This window comes from Fringilla coelebs (assembly GCF_963513975.1).
Source record: "Fringilla coelebs genome assembly, chromosome: Z".
Lineage (NCBI taxonomy): Eukaryota > Metazoa > Chordata > Aves > Passeriformes > Fringillidae > Fringilla > Fringilla coelebs.
In genome coordinates, this window is record NC_140031.1 from 7,662,471 (window position 1) to 7,684,075 (window position 21,605).

Consider the following 21,605-nt stretch of genomic DNA (forward strand, 5'->3'; position numbering starts at 1 on the left):
ACTCCCCACATACCCACACCGCCCCCCCGGCTCTCGTCGCCCATTGGCTGTCTGCGCTGGAGGAACGCTGAGTGTTGCGAGGCATGCCGGGAATTGTGGTCCTCTGAGAGCCCGCGGCCGCCATGGGCCGGCAGGGCACCGCCCGGAAGAACTATTATTCCCAGCGTACCCTGCGGCTACGGGGCAGTAGGAAGGCCAGAAAAGCATTGTTCTCTGTCAGGCTGAGTAGCGACAGGAGGGTCCCGCGGAGGATGGAGGAAAAACCCCCCACCGGCATCAAGCCCTATCTGGACAAGCTCACCTTGGGCGTCACAAGGATATTGGGTGAGTGGCGTTGAGCTACAGCCCACAGGGCGGGGGCAGGCCGGGTACGGGGGTAGCCACCCATTTGTCACAGCCCCTCCTGTGAATCGCGCAGCTGAGCAGCCTCTGCACGCACACAGACACATCCTTGTTTCTGGAAGCAAGGGCAGGAATCCCGAATTTCTGGACTTTAAGAGTTTCATAAACATCAGAGAAGAAGAAGGTGGTGTTTTATGAAAAATCGTGGAATCGTTGAATGTTAAAAGGTGGGAAGAGACCGCAGAGATCATCCAGTCCCACCCCTGACGCCATGGGCAGGTTGCTCAAGGCCTCATCCAGCCTGGCCTTGAGCACTGCCAGGGGTGGACGTGCCCAGCTTCTCTGGGCAAACCTACCAGTGCCTCACCACACTTAAAGTAAAAATTTTCCTAATACCCAACCCAAATTTCCCCTCTTTCAATTTGTATCTATTGCTTCTTGTCCTCTCACTTCTTCATAATGAAGAATCCCTCTCCAGCTTCCCTGTAGTCCCCCTCCAGATATTGCAATGTTCCTCTGAGGTCTCCACACAACCTTCCTGTGTAAATCCTGCCTAAATTTGATCCTCTGTAGTAATGTGGGATCAGCTGGGAGTGTGCCGAAGGGGAGTTCGGCATGGTTCATCAGTGTTCTTGTAGAAGGCTGATTTATCAATCTGCTCAGGATCAGATCCCTATAAATAATTGCCCTACAGCTCATTCCCCCATTGAGACTTGTTCCACAAAACGCCCTTATTGTCATTTCCAGGTTTTGCTCAGATATTGAGCCTTCTTGCATCCCCTCAGCTCCCTCTGAAGTTCAGCAGGACTGCAAGGCATCCAAAGGAAGTATTCTCAGACAAAACTTTACTCATATCAGTGGAATCACAAGGATTTGAGGAAGTATTTGTGTGTGCAAAGGATTTCAGAATTAGGTATTTCATACCTCAGCAGCCCAGAGCACAGGTCTTATTTGTAAGGCTAAAAAGCCATACATCTATTCCAAACCATGTGTACAACAAAATTACAAGTTGCAGTCTTGGAACTTCTTCCTGGGAATCTTAGAGCCAATAGTGAGCTCTGTTATTATCTCACCTCAAAGAGGCGTTGAGTTTCACCTGATAACTTCAGTGTATCTATAGTTGCTTATGGGTTTGGATAGCTGCTCAGACAGATGAGATTAAAAGATCTGGGTTAAATTCTTTCTCTGAGCTTCAGTGAGGACAGGATTTCACCCTCAATCTGATCAGTGTTGTTGTACTGACTTATTATTAGACTTCTTGGGTGGGGGGGGTGGATTTTTTTTTTCTGTTTGTTTGTTTTGTTAGTTGTGAGGTCAGGATAATGTTATCTGCTCTCTGAGTGAAACTGATGATGATTATCATGGCAAAAGCTTCTTTGAAGTAGCTCTTCTTAAAGAATTACTAGCCCTGCCCACATTTTCACCACCCTCAGGTGTGTGAGAGCTGTGAGATGTGAGCTGTGTCCGAATGTTGTGTTGCCCTATAAACTGTTTTGGGTAGGTATGTTGTTTACAACATGGCAATGCAGGTATGGCTCTGAAAGTCCTGCAACATCCCTCTCACATGGAAAATGTTTCCTGGTTTGTGTTTTCTTCTTTTTCTCTCTGTGTTGCTGACAACTTGTATTGTGCAATACAGCAATGTCCATCACAGTGATGGTTTACTCTACTTCTTTTCTATGTCTCTCTACACCTTCTGGGAATTTTGCACATTTTTTTCCAGTGAAGTAGTCCAAAGCATTTCAACTGTGCCACCAGATTAATTAGAATTGCTTAGCTAATTGGGAAACATAACCAGTCTGTTCAGTGCTTGTTTCTTTCAAATAACAAAGGGTATCTCGTTCAGAGTGACGCCTTGCTCTGTATTTATTACAACTAGAGACTATCTTACTTTAAATCTTTTGGAAAGTCTCATGAAGTCACTTGATATTTTCTGCCTAACATAAAGTACAATCAGGCATTGTTTTGTTGGTTTGGGTTTTTTTTTTAACTTTGGTCTCAGTGGAAGTCCCTACAAGAAGGAATATTTCTCACAAGCATTGTGGAGGCTATACCTTGAGGGGGAAAAAGGGAGAGATCTTTCCCATTGCCACTACTCATTTTGCTGAGGTTCTGTGAGTAATAGAAAATTCCAGAAAGATTTATTATTCATAACTAAGTCAGAATGGAAGGTGTTAGCTCTTCTGGAATGCCCAAGATGGAATCATACTTCACAGTTAGCACTCTGTATTAGATAAGAATGCAACTATTAAAACATTTTAAGATTACGCTGAGAATTTAGCCAGCTTAGAGGTAGTACTATTTGTACTGTAAAGACTAAAAATCCTGTGATTTCCTGCTTTATCTTTGTGTCACACCATTACATTGACTGTTTCTTAGTAATACTGCAAAGTGGTTTTGGGAGCTTCCAGACAAAATGTCCTAAAAATAGGGCAGAGTTTACTATGATCTTGATTCAGATTAATTTATAGGGTGTAGTCTGAAGAAGTTAAGCTTTTCCATGTATCTAGGTGCCACTAAAGTGCCTTCTTCATTTCTTCCATCTGGAAGGAAAAGCAAGTCATTGCAAAGTTTACCCAAATGTTCTATGGCGCTCCTGTCCATACCTACGCACATCGGTTAAACATGGTCTTCAGTTTACCCAAAGTATATTTTTAATATAATATTTGGGCTTTTAAGATGGAATTTCTCTTTCTTTTGATGTTGGATTTGGTTCAGACCTCTTCAGAAGTTGCATTCTCTCGTTCCTAGACATCTTCTTTGACTGATACAATATTTAATCTTCTGTCATCCCAGCCAAGATGTTGTGCATGATGAATTAAACATCCCTGCTGTTTTCTTTGATCACAGAAATAACAATTACTCTGTTATTATAATCTCCTCAACTTGCCATAAGGTTTGCATAGTTTAGATGGAAAAGACTAGTTAGGTAATTGATTCCACTTTCTTGTTCAGACAGCTTATATTTGAGCAAGAGACAGATCACCCTGCCTTGGATCCGCCTACCAGAAGTGAAACTTTGTGAAAGTCAGAGTCTTTTGTATGTTGGGGGTTCCCCCTTGGCCAGACAAATTTACCTGTGTGACCAACTATGATTTTTTTTAATGTCTTTAACTTAGAGTTTATTTATCTGACAATCTGACAATCAATATTTCCAACTGAAGTGAAGTTTAGGCTTCCTGAAACTGAGTGCCACTGTTCCACCAACAGAACAGAGAAGAACAATGCTATTGATAGAATCAAAAGCCTGGCATTGAAGATAAAAAACAAACCTAAGCTCACTAGTGCCTGCTTTTCCTGTCTGGTGCACTGTGTATGTTTTACCAGAAAGCAATTGTAATGTGTGTGACTGCTTTGGGGGCCAATACTTTTACAGCAGAGCCAGTCTTGAAAGCCTTGCACAGTTATCACTTCTATTCTGTGGCCCTGTCTACTGGGCTTGCAGTTCCCACAACAATTTAGTAGTCTTTTTGGACTTGATCCAAAGAGAATTACCTCAGTGGGAATTATTTCAGTTGGCTGTGGATGATATAAAACATTATAAAATAGTAATTGTAAAGGAAAGCACCCGAAAGCACCATGTGGCTTAGTATCTTACATTTATATAGCATTCTTTCCCATAAAATATTCAGAAGATTTTTATAGATTGATAGGAGTTCAGTGCTTATAACAAATTTTCATGTGTCCAGCTGAGGTCCCAGAGAACTGATGTTTGCTCATGCAGAGCTCTTCAGCATGATCAGGTTCTGTGTCTGTCCAAACCTACTGAATCCAGAGCTGAAATATGCCTGCCCTTGTGGAATAGGGTTGTTAGCAGTTCACAGCAGCACTCTACTACATCTTGTGCCCAGGTGAGAATATCCCACTCAACAGAAGCCACAGGGCATGCTTACAAATAAAGATTCATCCCCCTGTAAGAGTTTGCCTCAAAACCCATCACTGATTTTTTTTTCCCTATTTTTCCATGAAAACCTCTGCAAAAGATCACACCTTGAAGACAAATTGTGTGTGCTTACATCATAGAATCATAGACTGGTTTGAGTTGGAAGGGACCTTAGAGATCATCTTGTTCTAACCCCTCTCACCCTGGGCAGGAATGCCACCCACTAAATGAGTATATGTGTAGATATATCATGATATGTGCATATATATGTATTAAAAAATCAAAGGATAACATTTTGTTCAGCACTAGACATCCTCATGCCAAGACATGCAAAGTGCAGTTACAGACAAAAGAAAGTGACTGCTCAGTCACCAGCACAATGCTTGCAATCATTAATTCTTTTTCCCTGGCTGTCACTCAGATTAGTTTGCAAAATTGTCTGTCTCACAGTGTTGCTGTCATCCATGCCAGCTGCAAACGTGCTTCTCTTTTCCTTTCAGAGACTTCCCCAGGAGTTGCTGAAGTGACTTTTGTGGAAAAGGAGCCAGCTGAACGCCACACAATCGTCTCTTGGGAACAAGTGAGTATTTTCCTGATTAAACTGCAGTGAGGTCAGTTTGAATGTGCAGCAGCCCATGGAGAATGTCAAGTGCAATGGCAACCTTGTGTTTATGAGACAGCTTGTTACCAAACTTGATGTATAGTGCAGCCTGAGCAGGTGTGGTTGGGTTTTTCTTAATCAGATATCACTGTTTTAGGCTGTCACATGCACCTGATTTGTTAGAGAAACATCATCAGTGTGGGTACATTCAGCATGACAGCTCTAAAAAGAAACCACGTAACTGTAGTAGGCAGCTACAGTGGTGACTCAGTGGGGAGCAAACAGTTTTCTGACTCAGGTCTGAAAACATTTTCCAACTCCCTTTCAAACAAAATGAAGCAGTGCTTTATTATCCTGGCCATTAAAGGTAAAAGCCTCAAGCTGGCAAATCACACTGAGCTACCCAGTTTGTTCCAGTTAACTTTTTCTCGTTTTAGTCTCAGCCATTCGCTTCAATTTCTCATATCCCTTTCTTTCACCTCCTCTTTGGCTACCCAACCCAATCTCTTGGCTAGGGCATGTCCTGTTGCCTGTTCTAGAAGACTACAAAGGACACATGCTACTTTCATCTGCATTTTCTGACCTTACTCCATCAGTCTATGTGATCAGAGGGCTCCTGAAAACTGTTGTGTGACTCAGGGCATTTTCATTCCCTTTTTGAAATATACATATCATCATAATTCCCGTGGTCATGGTTAAATAACTGCTTGGTAGGTGCTGTTTGTTTAAGGATGGGACAGTAGAAACACTGTGGCCCTTGGAAAGGGACATGGCAGAGAATGGAATTGAGTGAATCTTCCTCCCTCTGCTCTAACCACGGCTGTGGCCTAAAGCAGCTGCTCCCAGACTCTGCTCTTGTTACTACTGCATAAAATACCTTCCCCTTTGACACCATGCCATTTATTGCTTCTCCTAAACAGTGAGGAAAAGTCTTACACTAGCTTTGGTAATGCCCTATTCCAATTAGTGACATTTATCAAGAACTTATATATTTTTATATATGTATTCCAGGTCATAATGTATGTGGTGTAAACCTGTGTGTTACTTACTGAAACTTGTCCAGAAGTCAGCAATTGTGGTCAGGGAGAAATGGCCTGTTTTTCAGGTTTGTGTAAACCCATCCCTGGTTTCCTGTTGCTGTTGTTCAGGTATTGGGTTACCTGAGCTGGAAAGTTTGAGGCACCATGACTGTAAGCCAGCTCAGGGCTGGGAACACAGAGTAATATTTGCTCATTCTTCTGTTGAGTGGAGAGGACTGTTTCTCCTGGACATGGTGTTCATTCCTCTCATTTTCAGGTGCTGCTTCTCCTCTAAACTAAAATGGGTTTATTTCACAACTGAGCCATTCTTGTAAAGCCAAACAAATGCTGTAGCCAACACACTTCATTCAAGAGAAGCCAAAACAAATTTCGGTTCCCACCCTCCCCCCCTACCCAGCAATGGACTAAGCCAATTGTGGATGTAAATGTTGAAAATTAAATGAGTACAGTTGTGTTGTACTTCTAATAGTGAAGGACTTGGCTGTCTCTTTCTTTGCTTTTGCATTGACAAATTAAAGCTCCCTTCTCAAATTAAAAGGTAAGTGGATTTTTTTCCTTTTTTTTTTTTCCTTGAGCTATGGGGATGAAGTATGAATCTAACCCAGTCTACATAGTTGCAGGACAAAATGTCCTGCCGTGATGATTAAGTGCAATGCACTCAACAATTCACAAAGCCATTCCAGGATGAACTTGTACCTCATTTTTCCTGAAACTTGCCTTTCTTGAATTTGAATACATTTGTTTTTATCGGATTTATAGCCACTAGGTGGCAATACTTATACACTTAATTATTTCTCCATGGCTGAGATTTTTAAAAGATTTCATCAGAGTACATTTTTTACTTCCCTCTACATCTTTCATTATGAAACTGTTTGCGAACTATTTGAAACTATTTTTCTATGATGCAGGAAAAACTGGTGAAACTATTCCCAAAACTGCATTATTTTCCCCCAGCAATTTCTCTCTCTGTTAAGACTCATGTTGCGAGACATTCCACAGACTCACCAAATAAAAGCTTTATTCTTTAGATTATTGTTTAGTGGAATAAATTTTTCCTGTCCTATTTCAGTTTTGCAAGGAAAGATTCTTTTACTGAGAAAAAAATCCAAGCGTTTAGAAGTTCTTAAAAGAAAATCAACCTTTTAAAAATTATTAATTAACATATTATTTTATTTATGCTGGGTATATGCATTTTTTATTTCCATCAGCCGTGTCTTCTAAATTGTGCTGTGCCATGTTTGTGCTACTACATAACAGGATGCTGGTGTATTTTAAAATCTCACCTTGCTGAGATTAAAATAATCTTTAAAATCTTAAGCTTGTTGAATGTCCCTCAACTGCCATGAAGCTTTGCAGGGGAAGCTGAGCTTCATGATAGGAGTTAGTGCAGTAAGGCTGTAGGAGAGAAGAAGAAATTTTTCCCAATGCAGAAAGAGCTGCTAAGTGTTACATGTCAGCAAATCAAGCTGGAAATCGCTCCTGAAGAATTTATTGGAAATCAGCACACACAAAAATGTTTAAGGTGTATGATTGCCAAGTGTATTTGCATGGGTAAAGCATCACTTCCCCATAAATTGTAAGCAATTCATTATATTTTAATAAAACCAGATTTTTCAATATTTCCTCATATTTAAACCTACTAAGATGTTACCATCTCCCCAAGAAAGAGAGACAAGCAGTACAAGAGGGAGTAGAGACAGAGTTACCTGGTGACCAGAAAACCAGTGCTAATAACTATATTATCCTAAGAAACCTTTCTCACTTCTAAAATTAGGTTGACAATGGCCCTGCTCCCCTCTACGTGCAATTTTTAAAAATAGATGTTACACTTAAAATACTGCTAGGAGGAAGTCTGGTGCAGCATCTAAATCACTTTTTTTTTCTTGTGTCAGCTGGAAGAAAAATGGGTCACTCACATCCTTGTTTTGGTTTTCAAAAAATAGAAAATTGCATTTTTGTTAGAGGGACACAGAGGTACCTGAGACCATTTTCTCTTGTTCTTCTCACTTGTTACTTGGGAGAAAAACTTGACCCACACCTGGCTTTCAGGGACTTTCAGTACATTTCAGGTGTTAGAAAGTGAGAAAGTCTCCCTCAACCTCCTCTTCTCCAGTCTGAACACCCCCAGCTGCCTCAGCCACTCCTCTGAGGCCTGTGTTCCAGACTCTTCCCCAGCTCTGTTTCCTTCTCTGGACACACTCGAGCTCCCTCAGTGCCCTTCTTGCTGTGGGCAAACAAAGCTGAGCACAAGGTTCCAGGTGTGGCCTCACCCCTGGCCCCAGCACAGGGGGATGGGCACTGCCCTGCTCCTGCTGGCCCCTCTGGTGCTGACACAAGCCCCCTGCCCTTGGCCTTCTCGGCTACCTGGGCACATCCAGCTCGTGTGCAGCCACTGCTGACCAGCACCCCCGGGCCCCTTCCCACTCAGCAGCTTTCCAGCCACGCTGTCCCAGCCTGGAGCTCAGGGGTTGTTGTGAGCCAGGGACAGGAGCCAGCACCTGGCCTGGCTGAACTCACACAACTGGCCCTGGCCCATGGATCCAGCCTGTGCAGATCCCTCTGCAGAGCCCCCCTGCCCTCCAGCAGATCAGCACTCACAGCCAGCCTGGCCTTGTCCTCAGACTGACTAAAGGAGCTCTTGATTGCCTCACTCAGATCACCAATAAAGATAAAAAACAGTACAGTACAGAGCTCTGGGGGACACCACTAGTGACCAGCTGCCTGCTGCAAGTAATTCCATTCACCAGCACTCTCTGGGCCAGGCCAGCAGCCAGTTTTTAACTCAGAACAGAGCATCTAAGCCACAAGCAGCTGGTATCTGCAGGAGAATTCTGTGGGATACAGTGTCAAAAACTTTTAAAGTCCAGGAAGTCAACATCCTGCCGGGACTTTCCCTCCTCCTAAGAGGGTCACTGTGTTACAGAAGGAGATTGGGTCGGGCAGTAATGCCTTTCACAAACCTGTGCTGGCTGGGCCTGATCCCCTGGACCTCCTGTAGGTGCCATGTGATGGGCATGCAAGAAGATCTCCATGAGCTTCCCCAGCACTGAGGTCAGGCTGACAGACCTGTAGTTTCCTGATTCCTCATTCAAACCCTTATACACAATCCAGGAATCTCCTGAGTTGCTCCCTCTCTATTGCATAGTGTTTCCAGTACACGTCTGGAATGTCATCCTCCTTGCTTCTACAGCATCTCTTTTTAAGTCCAAGTATGCACTCAGAGTGCGCACCTTCAACAGTCCTTCTTGGCATCCTTCTTGTCCTCCCTTAACATTAGCCAGGCCTCCAATTCCTGATCCCCATGAGCACAGGATCTACCCACCTTGAGCTTGCCTTGTGGGAGAGATGGGGTCCAGCAGGGCCAGTGCATGAGGAAAGCTATGTTTCTTCAAGGTGCATGATGGGGAAGAAGCTGGAGGACTTTTGGGAGGTAAGTAATGTTTCTTTCACAGTGTTCCCCCTCTTGTTAAGCTTTATAACATATTGAAAAACTGGCTGCACAACAATATCCTCAAGAGAACTTTGAAATCCTGTCCTCTGCAGCAGGAGATTAAGTCTACTGCAGCCCCAGAAAATCAAGGTGATCTCTTGGGAGCTTCCCAGGTCAGATTTATTGAAGGTGCAAGAACATTTCAATATGTTACATAAATTAGCATCAACATTCACTGACAGCTAGGACAAGCCAACCATAAAACTGCAGGACATTAAGGAGAAAGAAGGTGTCTTCTGATGTGGTCTAATTCTTGGAAGCCCTGAGAAGTGACATGAATGCCTTCCTTCTCTTCCCAGAAGCTGGGTAAAACTCATTCATGTTTTTAGAGAAGTCTCTCTAGAGCTATATGTTTTGATTATTTTGTGTTTCTTTAGTATATTTGCTTGAGAGACATTGTTTCAACAGTGTTTCAAGTGAATTGCCATGTGTCAGGGTTCTTAGCTTTGGATACATTTCCAATCAGGTCCTGACTGCAAAAATCAGATTCTCATTTTTCTCTGTACTCAATGGACTGTGCTTTCTTGGGAGACTATTTTGAAATATTATAAAGAACAAAGAAAAGGAATAGACATCTCACACCATATTAAGCACTTGGGGTATGTTGTTTTATGATCTGATGAGTGTAACCAGATAACTGGAATGAAAACAGCTGCTTGCCAAAGCTGTGGTTAAGCCAAGTCTGACATGTTATTTAGGAACAGTGTACTTTACGGGGCTGGAGAACAGAACCCTGACAACTGCCAGTTGAACAAGAAGAACACAGAGTGTGATAAGCCATTTTTAGTGTATAGTGTCTTGTTTCTCTGACTGCTGTCAGAAGATTACTGTTCTGATGTCATAGGGTCATGTGACTAAGCACACTATGACAGAGCAATCAATCCTTTCCATCAGATGAGAGAAATGGGTGTTAATAAAGTTTTCTATTTACAGGCCTTTTTCTATAGGCTCCAGACCTGCTCTGGTACTGCACTTTCTACCCGTATATTTTGCGTCAGCATGGGTTAGAGAATCCTGAAGTAAATTCAGACAGCGGCCATCTGGAGAAACATGCACATGTTGATCTTTTTCAAAAGGAGGATTCAGAGGATAAAACCTTTTCGTTTTCTTTGTTGATTTTTCTCTTGTCTTAGCTATATTTGCTAAATTGGACTGTGCCTGAGTTGTAGCAGGATTTATCTGAATACTACAGTGGAAGTTTTTAAACCTTAGATTTTGTCATCCTAGTGGATCTGGTTCTCTTGCTTGGAGAAGATCACCCACTGAAACCAGGAGACCCATTCACATATGTGTTTTTACTGCTGCAATGAATTAGTTTGAATTGGAGGATTTGAAATGTAGTCAAAGTGTTATGTTAACTTTTGTACTCTACTGAGGCTTTGTAGCAGGTCTGTCATACTTTCTTTCTTCATAGTTTTAGCCATAGTCACTGTGCTGACAGGTACAACTTGAAACTGGAAGTGATTAATGCACAGCATGAAATTATAAATATTTAGGACTAAGGAGAACCACAGAAGAAGGTGTGTTTGTTAAAGGCATTTGAAGAACTTCAGATATGTCTGTGTGGTTTACTAATCACCTTAAACTTACCACCAGGTCCTCAGCCATCAGCAGAGTCTTGTCATAGGATGGTAAATTCTTCTCAAATCAACCTCTGCAGTGTCAGGTTATCTGCTTTAAGACCTGTGGACCCTGAAGATTTTCTCCATCTGGATTAAGAAAGCTCTGAGCTAGTGACCAGGCTCCTTGATGAAGCAAGTAAAGTGACATGCCCTATTGCAAGCTGCAAAGCCATTAGTGTCTGGGACCAACATTAATGGATGTGCTTTAAAAGTAAATTAACAAGCACAAGCGTGTGGGCAGATAAGGTGCTCCTGCATAGTGTGTGCACCCCAGTTTATGAGACAGAGACTATAAAACCCAAAGAAAGTGTCTGTGAATAAGGCTTTAACAGGCAGAAAGGTTCTTCTGGTCCTAGGGGAGGGAGGACATGTGAACAGGATAAGATCAGATCCTTCCCTTGTTCAGCTAGCAGCTGATGACTAGAGGCCAGCATTGCAGCTGGATTCACAGCTGGCAGGTTGGTCTTGCTGGATAGAGACATCTCTCTTGTCCTGAGATGTTAAAAAATTCATGCCCCAAGTGAAGCAGAGATACTTGAACTGCATGTGCATCTTCCTTTTCCTTTGCTACTGGTTACTAGAATATTCTGTCTTTATTTAATGAAACTTTTCCACAAGGAGAGAAGTGCAGCCCTTGGGCAAGTCAGCATACATGGATTGTGGAACCTCCATCATGGAACACTTACCTGAGTTTTGAGGTCTGATTCTTTTGGAGCCCTGAATGTGACTATTTTAAATTTGAACTCACTGGAGTCAATCTGTTTTTTTCTCTAAAACAGTTACAAACAGACCAACAGGTAACTCCTTTAGTTGTGCTTTTTGTTTGTGTTATTAAAACTGGCAGGCTTCCATTCTGTTTAATTTTTTGTACTTGACACTTCAGCAAGAGAAGAGGGTCACTGGTCTGCAGCCAGTCCTGTCCCCAGGAGGAGGGTCTACAAATGCCTATAGTTCTTTGGGCTTCTTTTTGTTCTGAGGATTAAGCCTTTATCCTTCCATACTTGTATATGCAGCTTAACTGAAGAGTCTAAGTTAATAACAGCTCCTTCCACAACCAACACAGATATAGGAGAAGTTTTCTGGTTCCTAGAAACTCAAGTTCACTGGGGTTGCTTCTCTCACTTTCGGCTCAAAAGGAAGCAGGCTTAGGAGCCACAGCCATTCACTGAAGTTTGGAGGGATGAAGCCAGACGAGCAGATTTGTGAGTCTGGCTTTGCATGTGCTTGCACACATACTTTTGTTAAGTGAAACATCAGATCTACTTGAGTATGTGCAGCTTTTGAGTCTATGCTTCTTACACCTACTTGGAGCTGAAATCCCTCAGAAGAATAGAGTCATTGCGCTTATATTGTACCTGTTTTAGTGGAATAGGTAAGCTTAGTCTGATGTCACTTAAAGCAAAACCCTACTCTTTTAGGCCATATATATGAAAAAGCTAATTGTTCTGATTTATGTGAGTTTGGAGTGGCTGCTAATCTCAAAACACAATACAATGTCTCGGTTTGGGAACAATGCTGTAATAATTTTGTGATGACTAACTGCTCATTGTGAAATTTTCCCAAGCTACCTTTGTTAAGACTAGCAGAGTCCCAAGAAATACGCAGTTTTCTCTCAAGACTTTAGAATGAGATATTTGAACTGATTTGAGTCACCTTGGAGTTAAGCAAGGAATTTGGTGGTAAATATTTCTGTACCAATTTTCAGTTGTTCTTAGGGTTTGACACATGTTCTGCATTTTCCCATGACACTTTGATTGTGATTTGCAGAAAAACTCCTGTGTATTACCTGAGGATTTAAAGAACTTCTATCTGATGACTGATGGCTTCCAGATGACATGGAGTGTGAAGACTGATGGTGAGTCCCTGTGTTCCCCTCCACTGACAAGCTCAATTCGTTGCAGCCAGCCCTTCCTCTGCAGAACCTCTTTAATTTCACTTACTTTCTGTACAATCAATACGCATCTCTCGGGACAAAACCTATTGCTTACATGTTCTGGCATCCCACAGAAAAGTGCATACATTCTTTCTTTCTGGCAAGAAACTATTCATGACATAAATTCTGTTCTGTAATACACCGGCCATCTGTTGACACTCCAGTTTAGGTGTGTCATTTAAACCTCATACCTAACTCCCTCTGTAGTTCATGTAAAGAGAAACAGTTGTAGCTGTTATCCCATCATAAATCAGTAGGAAGAGTCACCCTCTGATAATGCTTCTTTCACATTAAAATGTGTATGTACATGTTGGAGCCTGATTCTGCCTTCCACCATCTAAAGTCCAGGCTTCATTTTCCATCCTTGTTCAGCAAAAATCAGGTCATTTGTTCACTCTGCAGCTTTTATCCTGGCTCTCATTGCCTTCAGGCAGGGTTCTCCAAATGGGCTGCAGACACTGCTCACTTCTGGAGATGGGTGTCAAATGCAGTGTCTTCCTTGGGAACTGAAATGGCATTTCTGAGACAGTTCACATCAGTGCTTTAGCACCTGCATGACTCCCATGATGTTTCAAGCGGGACTAATAACCTCTGTGAAGTCTCTGGAGTTCAGGGCTCACAAGTGCACGGAGACCAAGACTGCTGGTACAACTGTCTTGTTTGAGTAAACATCCAGCAGTGCCTTCTGAGACCCATCACACTGGCACATGGCTGAACAGTGCTTGCTGCCTCGATGTCTGGTAACAGTGTGAGTTCTCAGAAACACAGACAAGTGACAAGTCCTGTAGGATTCTTTCAGGAGCACCCACATGTTGATGCACTGATAAAATCCTCTGTGGAAGTGGGAACCAAGAGGATGTACCCTAAACAGATACATGGAGTGGGAGAGGACAAGCTGCCCAGTAAGCTGTGAATTTGTGGGGTGGTTTTTGATAAGAAGGACAGTAGTAGGGAAAAGAGCTTTGAGGAAGAGGCTGTAGCTGAAATCATGTAGCCAGGATTTTTAGTTTTTCACAGAACTGAGCTAAGAGCTGCAGGGTAGTCCTTGCCAACAGTGTAATTCCCATACCTTTATAGCTCTGAGATGGTGTTGCATCACATATAAGTTGGAGTCTGTGCTTGAAAAAGCCTCATTTCTGCTCTTGTAGAGTCTCACTTAAGTTAAATGTCCAGATCTGCTTGGTGTAACCATTCTTCACCCCAGAGAGGTTGATGTCTGGAGGAAAATAAATGCCTTCCATGCCTTCCTGACACTGGATGTGATTAATGATTGGTTTTGTTGCAGATACCCCAATGCCCCTGGGCTCCATGGTGATTAACAGCATCTCAAAGCTGTGTCGGCTTGGGGGTTCCTCTATGTACACTCTGCCTAGTGCTCCAACTCTTGCTGACCTGGAAGATGACACAGATGAGGAAGGTAAGGCAAAGTTAACAGGCTAGAAAACCTGCCCTGTCTCATCCTTTTTGTTCTGTTAGTGTTAGAATATAGCACGAGATATGTGGACCAAACACTTTCCACCAGGTGGCTCAGAGCTCCATCCAGCATAGCCTTAAAGACTTCCAGGGTTGGGGCATCCACAATTTCTCTGGGCAGCCTATGCCAGTGCCTCATCACCCTCACAGTAAAGAATTTTTTCCAATATCTAATGTAAATCTGCCTTCTGTCAGTGTGAAGCCCCTCCCCCTTATTCTGTCACTAGATATCCTTGTAAAAGGTCCTGCTCCATCTTTCTTGTGGGCTTTCTTTCATGTGCTGGAAGGCCACAATTAGGTCACCCTGAAGCCTTCTCTTTTCCAGGCTGAACAAATCCAATTCTCTTAGCACCTCAGCTATCCCCCATGGCAGGAAAATTGGAGCAAGATGGTCTTTAATGTCCCTTCCATCTACAATACAGCAAACAGAAAATCCAGGTAGATGGGGATTACTTGGTCTAGCAACCTGGTCTAGAGAAGGGTGTGCCTGTCCCTGTCAGAGCAGCTGGAGCAAGATGATCTTCAAGGTCCATTTCCAACCCCACCATTCTGTGGTTCTCTGATTCTCTGTCTCCTGGGCTGGATCTATTATGTATCTTATTAGTTCCCTACAGCCTTGGCAGGTACATCTGTATGCTGTGAATGTCGTGGGGATTAGTGTTATTTGCATCCTCTTTTAACAGCCTGTTCTGCCTTTTCCCTGTTTAAACTTTCAACTGAGCCTTCCTCCAGTAATTCAGCTTCCAAAACCTTTGTGTGCTTAAGGTGTTACATGAGCAAAAGATAACAGGTTTTATTTTGGTACTGAAGACAGCTGGAATTGGAAAAGTAACAGGTATGTACATGTAACTATGAGGCTACCCTGCCTAAAAATGTTGGGAATGCTGCTCTTTGGAGAGAATAAAAAACAAAAAGCCCACTTATTTTGTCAGAGCTCTCACATCCAGCTGGAAAAATCAAGAGGATAAGAACACAGCCAGGTGTCACACCAGTTTCTTAAAAGAATACTATTTGATTTCAGTCTTGTCTCTGCACCTCTATAAGCTCTTCTAGCTTCTAAATGTGGCTGAAAGTAGTTTTGACATTCCAGTTTGGCTGCAGTCCTGATCTTCTAGGAATGCCCAGTGATGGTTGAGGGTCTGAAGTTGAATAAGAATCAGATGTGATTGTTGAGAAGGATGCTGATGTCACACTGGAATGTATGGAGAAATATATATTTCTGCAATTTTATTGAAGTCTTGTCCCAAGAGAAAAAGAATAAACTGTTCTACCTGTCCTCCTTAGAAAAAAATAAATCAGGACAAAAAAAGGAATTATATATACATAAATAATGGGCTTCAGTTGTAGCAGGGAAGATTCAGGATCCATGAGGAAAAATTCTAAGTGGTAAGTGATGGATTTGGGTTGAGTACCTAGAGATTGTGCCTGTGCCTTCTCTAACACTGGAGAACTTTAAGAAAAGATTAGACAAACCTCAGGCGTGACATCTGTAAACCTTGACTCGCCTAATGCCAGGGAGGAAATAGAAGTTAGCTTATCTATTTTCAGCCATCTAATTTTGATTCTGTGGTTTGTTTTCCTAACAGATGAAAATTTTTCTCACTTTTTTGGGCTTTTTTACTTGGTTTTATTTTAAACATAGGGAACGTAATAATTTCCAAGAAGTATAAATGTAGTGGTTTGATTCAGTTCTTCATCAGCTGATTTATTAATGTATAAAACAGATAGGCTCTTTGCAACTGAGTCACAGTCAGTTTCCCAAACATGTTTCATAATTTTTTTTCCTTGGTTTCAGGTAATGGAGACAAACCAGAGAAGCCACACTTTGATTCTCGTAGTCTTATCTTTGAATTAGACCCATGCAATGGGAATGGGAAGGTCTGTCTTGTTTATAAGCATGCTGAACCAGGTAAGACTAGAAAAAGAGAAGTTAGCTATCTCTTGTTTTGGATTGTATGTGGAGGTCACATGTGGAGAACTATCTTGTATTTCTGATCTTCTTTGCAATTTGTAAGTGAAACTTTTACTGGGATGTCCTGTCTCCACTGAAGTCAGGAGCTAAATCTTAACTAGATCTAACGTTTTCACTCCTTTTAGTGTTGGAGTCTGAGTTATAACTTATGATTTCTGTGTGCATAGAAACAGGGAAGCATTCACCTGTGACCTAGAGACAACTGAGTTGAAATAACACAGAGCTCCACTAATCTAGTCATTTGCATGTCTTGGAACAAAGCCATTACATTTTGATGAGAAAGGGTATAACTCTCCTTAGAAAGAAAGTGTAGATGGTAAAAAAAGCTGAGACAGAATTAGACTGGGTCTTTCACCTAGTGCACTCTGGGTCTCAAGGTGCTAACTAGGCCAAAATGTGGCAGGAAGGGTTAACGAGAAGGTGAGAAAGAGGAGCTGAGCTGTTTGTTCTGACAGTTACAGAGATAACTGTTATCAGTGAGAGAGTAGTGAAACACCTAAGGCACTTGTAAAATCGTTGTCATCTGACACAGTGCACAGGTCACTGGATGTATGTTTGTTTACTGTATAGGGTTGTGCAATTCCAATATAGAGGTTCTTAAGAAAAATCCTGGGTTATTATCTTGTGCCTTTCATTGTGTGTGACTACAACTGCCACGGCAGGAAGTTCTTGTCCTCTTGCCTCCCCATGTTAGTGATTTCAGCACATGCAGTGGATAACCTGGGCAAGGGAAGGGAGCATTGGTTACAGGTGTCAATGTCAACACAGGGGAAGTCTGTTTAAATGACAGTGTTCAGCATCTCAGTCTTCCAAGAAAAAAACCTTCTTTTTATGCTACAAAGGATGTCACCAGCAGAGAAATATTTGATCACTGTGGAAAGATTTTGCAAAATGTGTTTTTGTTGGCAGCACATACTGCCATGACTTCCAGACTCTGGACTCTATTCAGTAATCCAGATCACTGACAACTGAGTTAGTTGCTTTTTACTTTGTTGGGTGGATAAATGTTTGCCATAATTGTACTTTGAACATATACTACAAAGTTGCAGATGTCCAGGAATGTTCCATGCAGCATGTCACTCCCAGGTTGTGAAGGAACAGCATTGCATTCACTGTCCAGCACACAGCTAGTCAAATATCCCATGCGGAGGGTCAACGCTGGATGGATGGGTAGGACACAAAAGGTTATAGTAAATAGGGCTAAGTAGTAAATAGTCATCCCATCAAGCTGATAGCTGGTCACTGGTGGGTTCTGAAAGGGTCCATCTTGGGCCCAGTGCTCTTCAGGGCCTTCATGAACAGCTTGGACGCAGGACTGGAAGGAGTGCTAAGTTTGTCCATTATACTAAATTGGGAGGAGTTGATGTCTCCCTCAAAGGCCCTGCAAAGTGACCTGAGCAAATTAGAGAGATGTGCAACCACCAACCATATGAAATTAAACAAAGACAAGTACTGGATTCTGCACCTGGGCTGGAACATGCCGGGAGGTACATGAAACAGCCCTTCTGATGAGTGTGCTGTGTCTCCCATGTGACAATGGCCAGGGTTTAGTCTTAATACTGCAAAGCAACATTGTAATTTGTGCTTGTTTTATTCTAGTGGTCTCCCCAGACACTGAGATCTGGTTTCTGGACAGAGCTCTGTATTGGCATTTCCTCACCAAAACCTTCACAGCCTACTACCGCCTGCTCATCACGCACCTGGGTCTCCCACAGTGGCAGTATGCCTTCACCAGCTATGGGGTCAGCCCCCAGGCCAAGGTAGGATAGCAGAGTCCAGCCTGTCAGTATTCTGCATAACTATAGACTGGAAAAACATCTTACCACCTTTTGGAAAGCTGTCTGTTGGCTCAGGGGGGCCTCCCTGCTGAGCCACAGGAGGGACCACAAGTTTCTTACCTGTAACATTTTAACAGTAATTTGTTTGCTGGTAATAGTGTTAACCCCGCTTTTCTCTCAGAAGTTCAGCCTTGATAAAACTTATGCCCAAAAAAGGGCAATTTCAAGTCCTAGAGGTAGTTACAGAAGACCTCTACATAAACCCTTGTGAGCATTCCAGTTACTTATTATTATTATTAAAATTACTATTCTACCATGCCAAAATCCTGCTATTAGAGGCTTCTGCTGTTCTTCTGTGTTTGACTGGGCCTTCAGCCCTATCCCTGCCTCCATCCTGTGAGAGGTCAGGGGATGGAGCTGATGATCCTACTGAACACAGCTCATAAGCCAGCATAGTCTCTGTGCACCTTGGCAAGGCCTGCTGGGACTTGAGTGTCCTGCACTTCACCCAGACATGACAGCTGTCTTACCAGCATGAGATTCCCTGGTCCTGTGTACACATCAAAATTACTAAAATCACTCCTGACTTCCCATCAAAATGTGGCTGTAGAATTTGGTTCTTCTCATTCCTGGTGCCTTCCCTGTTACGCTGCACTGGACTTTATCAGTCAAGGCTGTGTACGTGGCACTGTGCTCTGCCTTTCTGTAACTTTCCTGTTATAAATATTTTATTATGTTCAGTATATTTGCAAACCTTAAGAGGAACCATTTGTATATTCCCTAATCATTTGCAGCCCCTGTTGGTTAAAATCCTCCTAGTTGGTTAACCATTATAATTTTCAAAGTTTCAAAGGGGGTATATTAAAGCTGTTTTCCACTAAGCAGTACATTAATAGATTATTATCTATATTTTGGTATTGAACTTCTGTATGTCCTGCTTAACACTTTGCTGATGGTTTCGCTGTGATTTGTAATACCTTAACTACTATAGTTTTATTTCTGACTTTGTTAATGGAAAAATAGAAAATCAGAAACAGAAACAATAAGACAAACAAACACAAAATTCTTTGTGTAAGGAGTTTAAAAATTCATTATTTTATGTTTGAAGAGAGGGAGGAAGGTTACATTTTGAAAAATTCAACTAGCTGGTTTTCAGTTGATAAGCACACGTAAATTCCAAAGGTTTTTTAATCCTTTGTGCTTATCTGAATCTCAATAAATGTCATTTGGTTTCATCCCCTCCTTTTGCTTTTCCTCCTGTGGTGTAAATCAGGATTCCCTCTTCATAAGAATTACACTGCAGGAAAGGTGGTGTTGGGATTGTGTCTGGTTCTCGTCTTCCCTATCTGGAATGCAGTTCCAGGCCTAGGGCTGTAGCCATGCCTTGTGTATCCTTATCACAAGCACTCTTCCAAGTAAACTCTTCCTGTAAACTACAAACTGATAAGTGGCATAAGATTAAGATCAAGTCTTGGGGAAGATGGGGAGCAAGGTGGAATTGTCTAACTGCAGTTTGAATTTAACCTGTTCTTTCCCCACCATCCTGCCTTTCAGCAATGGTTTAACATGTATAAACCCATAACCATCAACACAGCACTCCTGTCTGAAGAAGCTGATTCCTTTGTGAACAAGCTGGACCCCAATAAGGTATTTAAAAGCAAGAACAAAACTCCAGTGCTCAAGAAAAAACAACCTCCACAGCCACAAGGCTCCCAAAAGAGTCACACAAGCATGACTTCTGCCAAGACATCCTCACAAGCAGGGAATTCTTCAAGGAAGTGAGCCCGCCAGATCTGACCCTGGACAACATTTGCAATAAGCTTTGATGTTTTCTGCTGCAGAGTCTCTGTGGTTCAGACCAAGTTCCTTGTGCATGAATAGATGTGCCCATGGAAAACACATTGCAGCACTTGCATGAAATATAGCTGCGATGTGTATGTAGTTCCTGGAGGCTCTTAAAAAAAATTGATACATCAATTTTATTCCCTTCTGCTACTTGTAACATGTACTTTTCAGAGGGCCTGAAGAAACCTTTTGATGTCACTGCTCCATTGGGAAGCTTTTGTTCCTGTACAACTGCAGCAGTGAAATGGAAGCAAATGTAATTCACTGTAACTTTAACCAGACCCATGCTGAAGTAGAGGGTGTGAAGATGTTTTTCCATATCCTTTGAAAGAAAACTGTCCTGACCTTGCATGCTGTGGGAGCAGGCTGGAACCCAATGGAACAGAGAAGGTTCTTTCACTCCAGATAGAATAAAGCTCTGCACTTCCCTGTGCTTCTTGCAACTTCTGCTCTGAGATTCATGGTACAATGGGACTTGTGATTTCCATGTCTCTGCATTAGCCTAACCACTTGGCTCTGCAACCAGGACCAATTTTTGGCCTTCCATCTATTTCTAGATTGCAAGGCAATATGTGTATTCTGTTTGCCATCTGTTAGAGGTGTGGCAGTTATCTTCTTGTTAATTGGGCAGTATTTGTGTGGCCTTCAGAAAGATGAAGCCATCCTGTAAGTGCTTAATAGTATTTTCAGGTTAGAACTGCACTTTAACCCATTCACTGCAGGTTTTCAGTTACTCCTGTTTGTTTGCATTACTTTTCTATGGTATTCTGTCTTCCAAATACACTGGAATCATGGTAGCAACCAACACATTTTGTGCCTGAATATGGAAATCGAAATCACTGTCTTCAAGTAAGCATTGACTATTTAAACAGCATCATCTCTAATTTTTTAAAAATACAACATAATTACACTAGACAAACCTACCTCACAGGGATGTTGTGAGGCTTTCATGAGTATTTGTATGGCCTTCAGAAAGATGAAGCCATCCTGTAGGTGCTTAATAGTATTTAAATAAATATTTGAATATTTTCCTCTGAAGTAGTTGGGTATTTGAAGATGGTTTGGGGAGCACATGGACATGGGATACAAAGGCAAGAGCAGTGTTCAGGATGGATTGTTGGGGGTGCTTCTTCAATGCAGTAGAGAATCTCTCCCTGAGATGGGATGCGTTACAGTGCTTTTAGCTTATCCCTCTTGAGCTACTCAGAAATTCCCAGTTTATTTCACACAGACCAGAAGACTGAACTTTGTGGCAGCTGTTCTACTTCTGGCCTGCAGTCACTGCGCAAAATCTCTGCAGCCACCAGCCCCTGCTCAGGTGTGTTTTGCTGCTTCCAGCACTGCCAAGGGCCCACCTTCAAATGCCATTGTTGCATTGCCTGGCACTCTGTGCTACCCCCAGGTGACAAGAAATCCTCTAGTGCAAGCCCATGTGCATCATGAGACACATGAAGATCTGTTCTAGCTGCTCTACTGGCATAAAGTGAGATCTAAAGGGAAAGCACACATGTCAGTACTTCCTACCCAACCCCACCTCGTGCCGTAGCAATACCTCAGTTATTCTTTTAATAATTGGGAATGACCACTAAACCCAGGAAATGCCCTTTTCTGGAATTCTGTGCAATA

At 42.3% G+C, this 21,605-nt stretch overlaps 1 protein-coding gene across 1 annotated transcript; it reads left to right on the plus strand.

Moving 5' to 3' along the window:
• The first annotated feature begins 204 nt into the window (after positions 1 to 204).
• Positions 205 to 20,898, plus strand: TPGS2 (tubulin polyglutamylase complex subunit 2). Its single transcript, XM_084224585.1, has 7 exons — positions 205 to 324; positions 4,726 to 4,805; positions 12,746 to 12,833; positions 14,197 to 14,328; positions 16,180 to 16,293; positions 17,956 to 18,116; positions 19,689 to 20,898. The coding sequence occupies exons 1-7, from the start codon at positions 252 to 254 to the stop codon at positions 19,914 to 19,916; spliced, it is 876 nt and encodes a 291-aa protein (XP_084080711.1). The 5' UTR covers positions 205 to 251; the 3' UTR covers positions 19,917 to 20,898.
• Positions 20,899 to 21,605: the final 707 nt, after the last annotated feature.

Bases quoted from the DNA above. Each gene is read 5' to 3' on its own strand.
- TPGS2 (XM_084224585.1), top strand. From the start codon at position 252: ATGGAGGAAAAACCCCCCACCGGCATCAAGCCCTATCTGGACAAGCTC. The intron at 325-4,725 runs GTGAGTGGCGTT...TTTTCCTTTCAG, and splicing joins GGGCGTCACAAGGATATTGG to AGACTTCCCCAGGAGTTGCT. The intron at 12,834-14,196 runs GTGAGTCCCTGT...GTTTTGTTGCAG, and splicing joins ATGGAGTGTGAAGACTGATG to ATACCCCAATGCCCCTGGGC.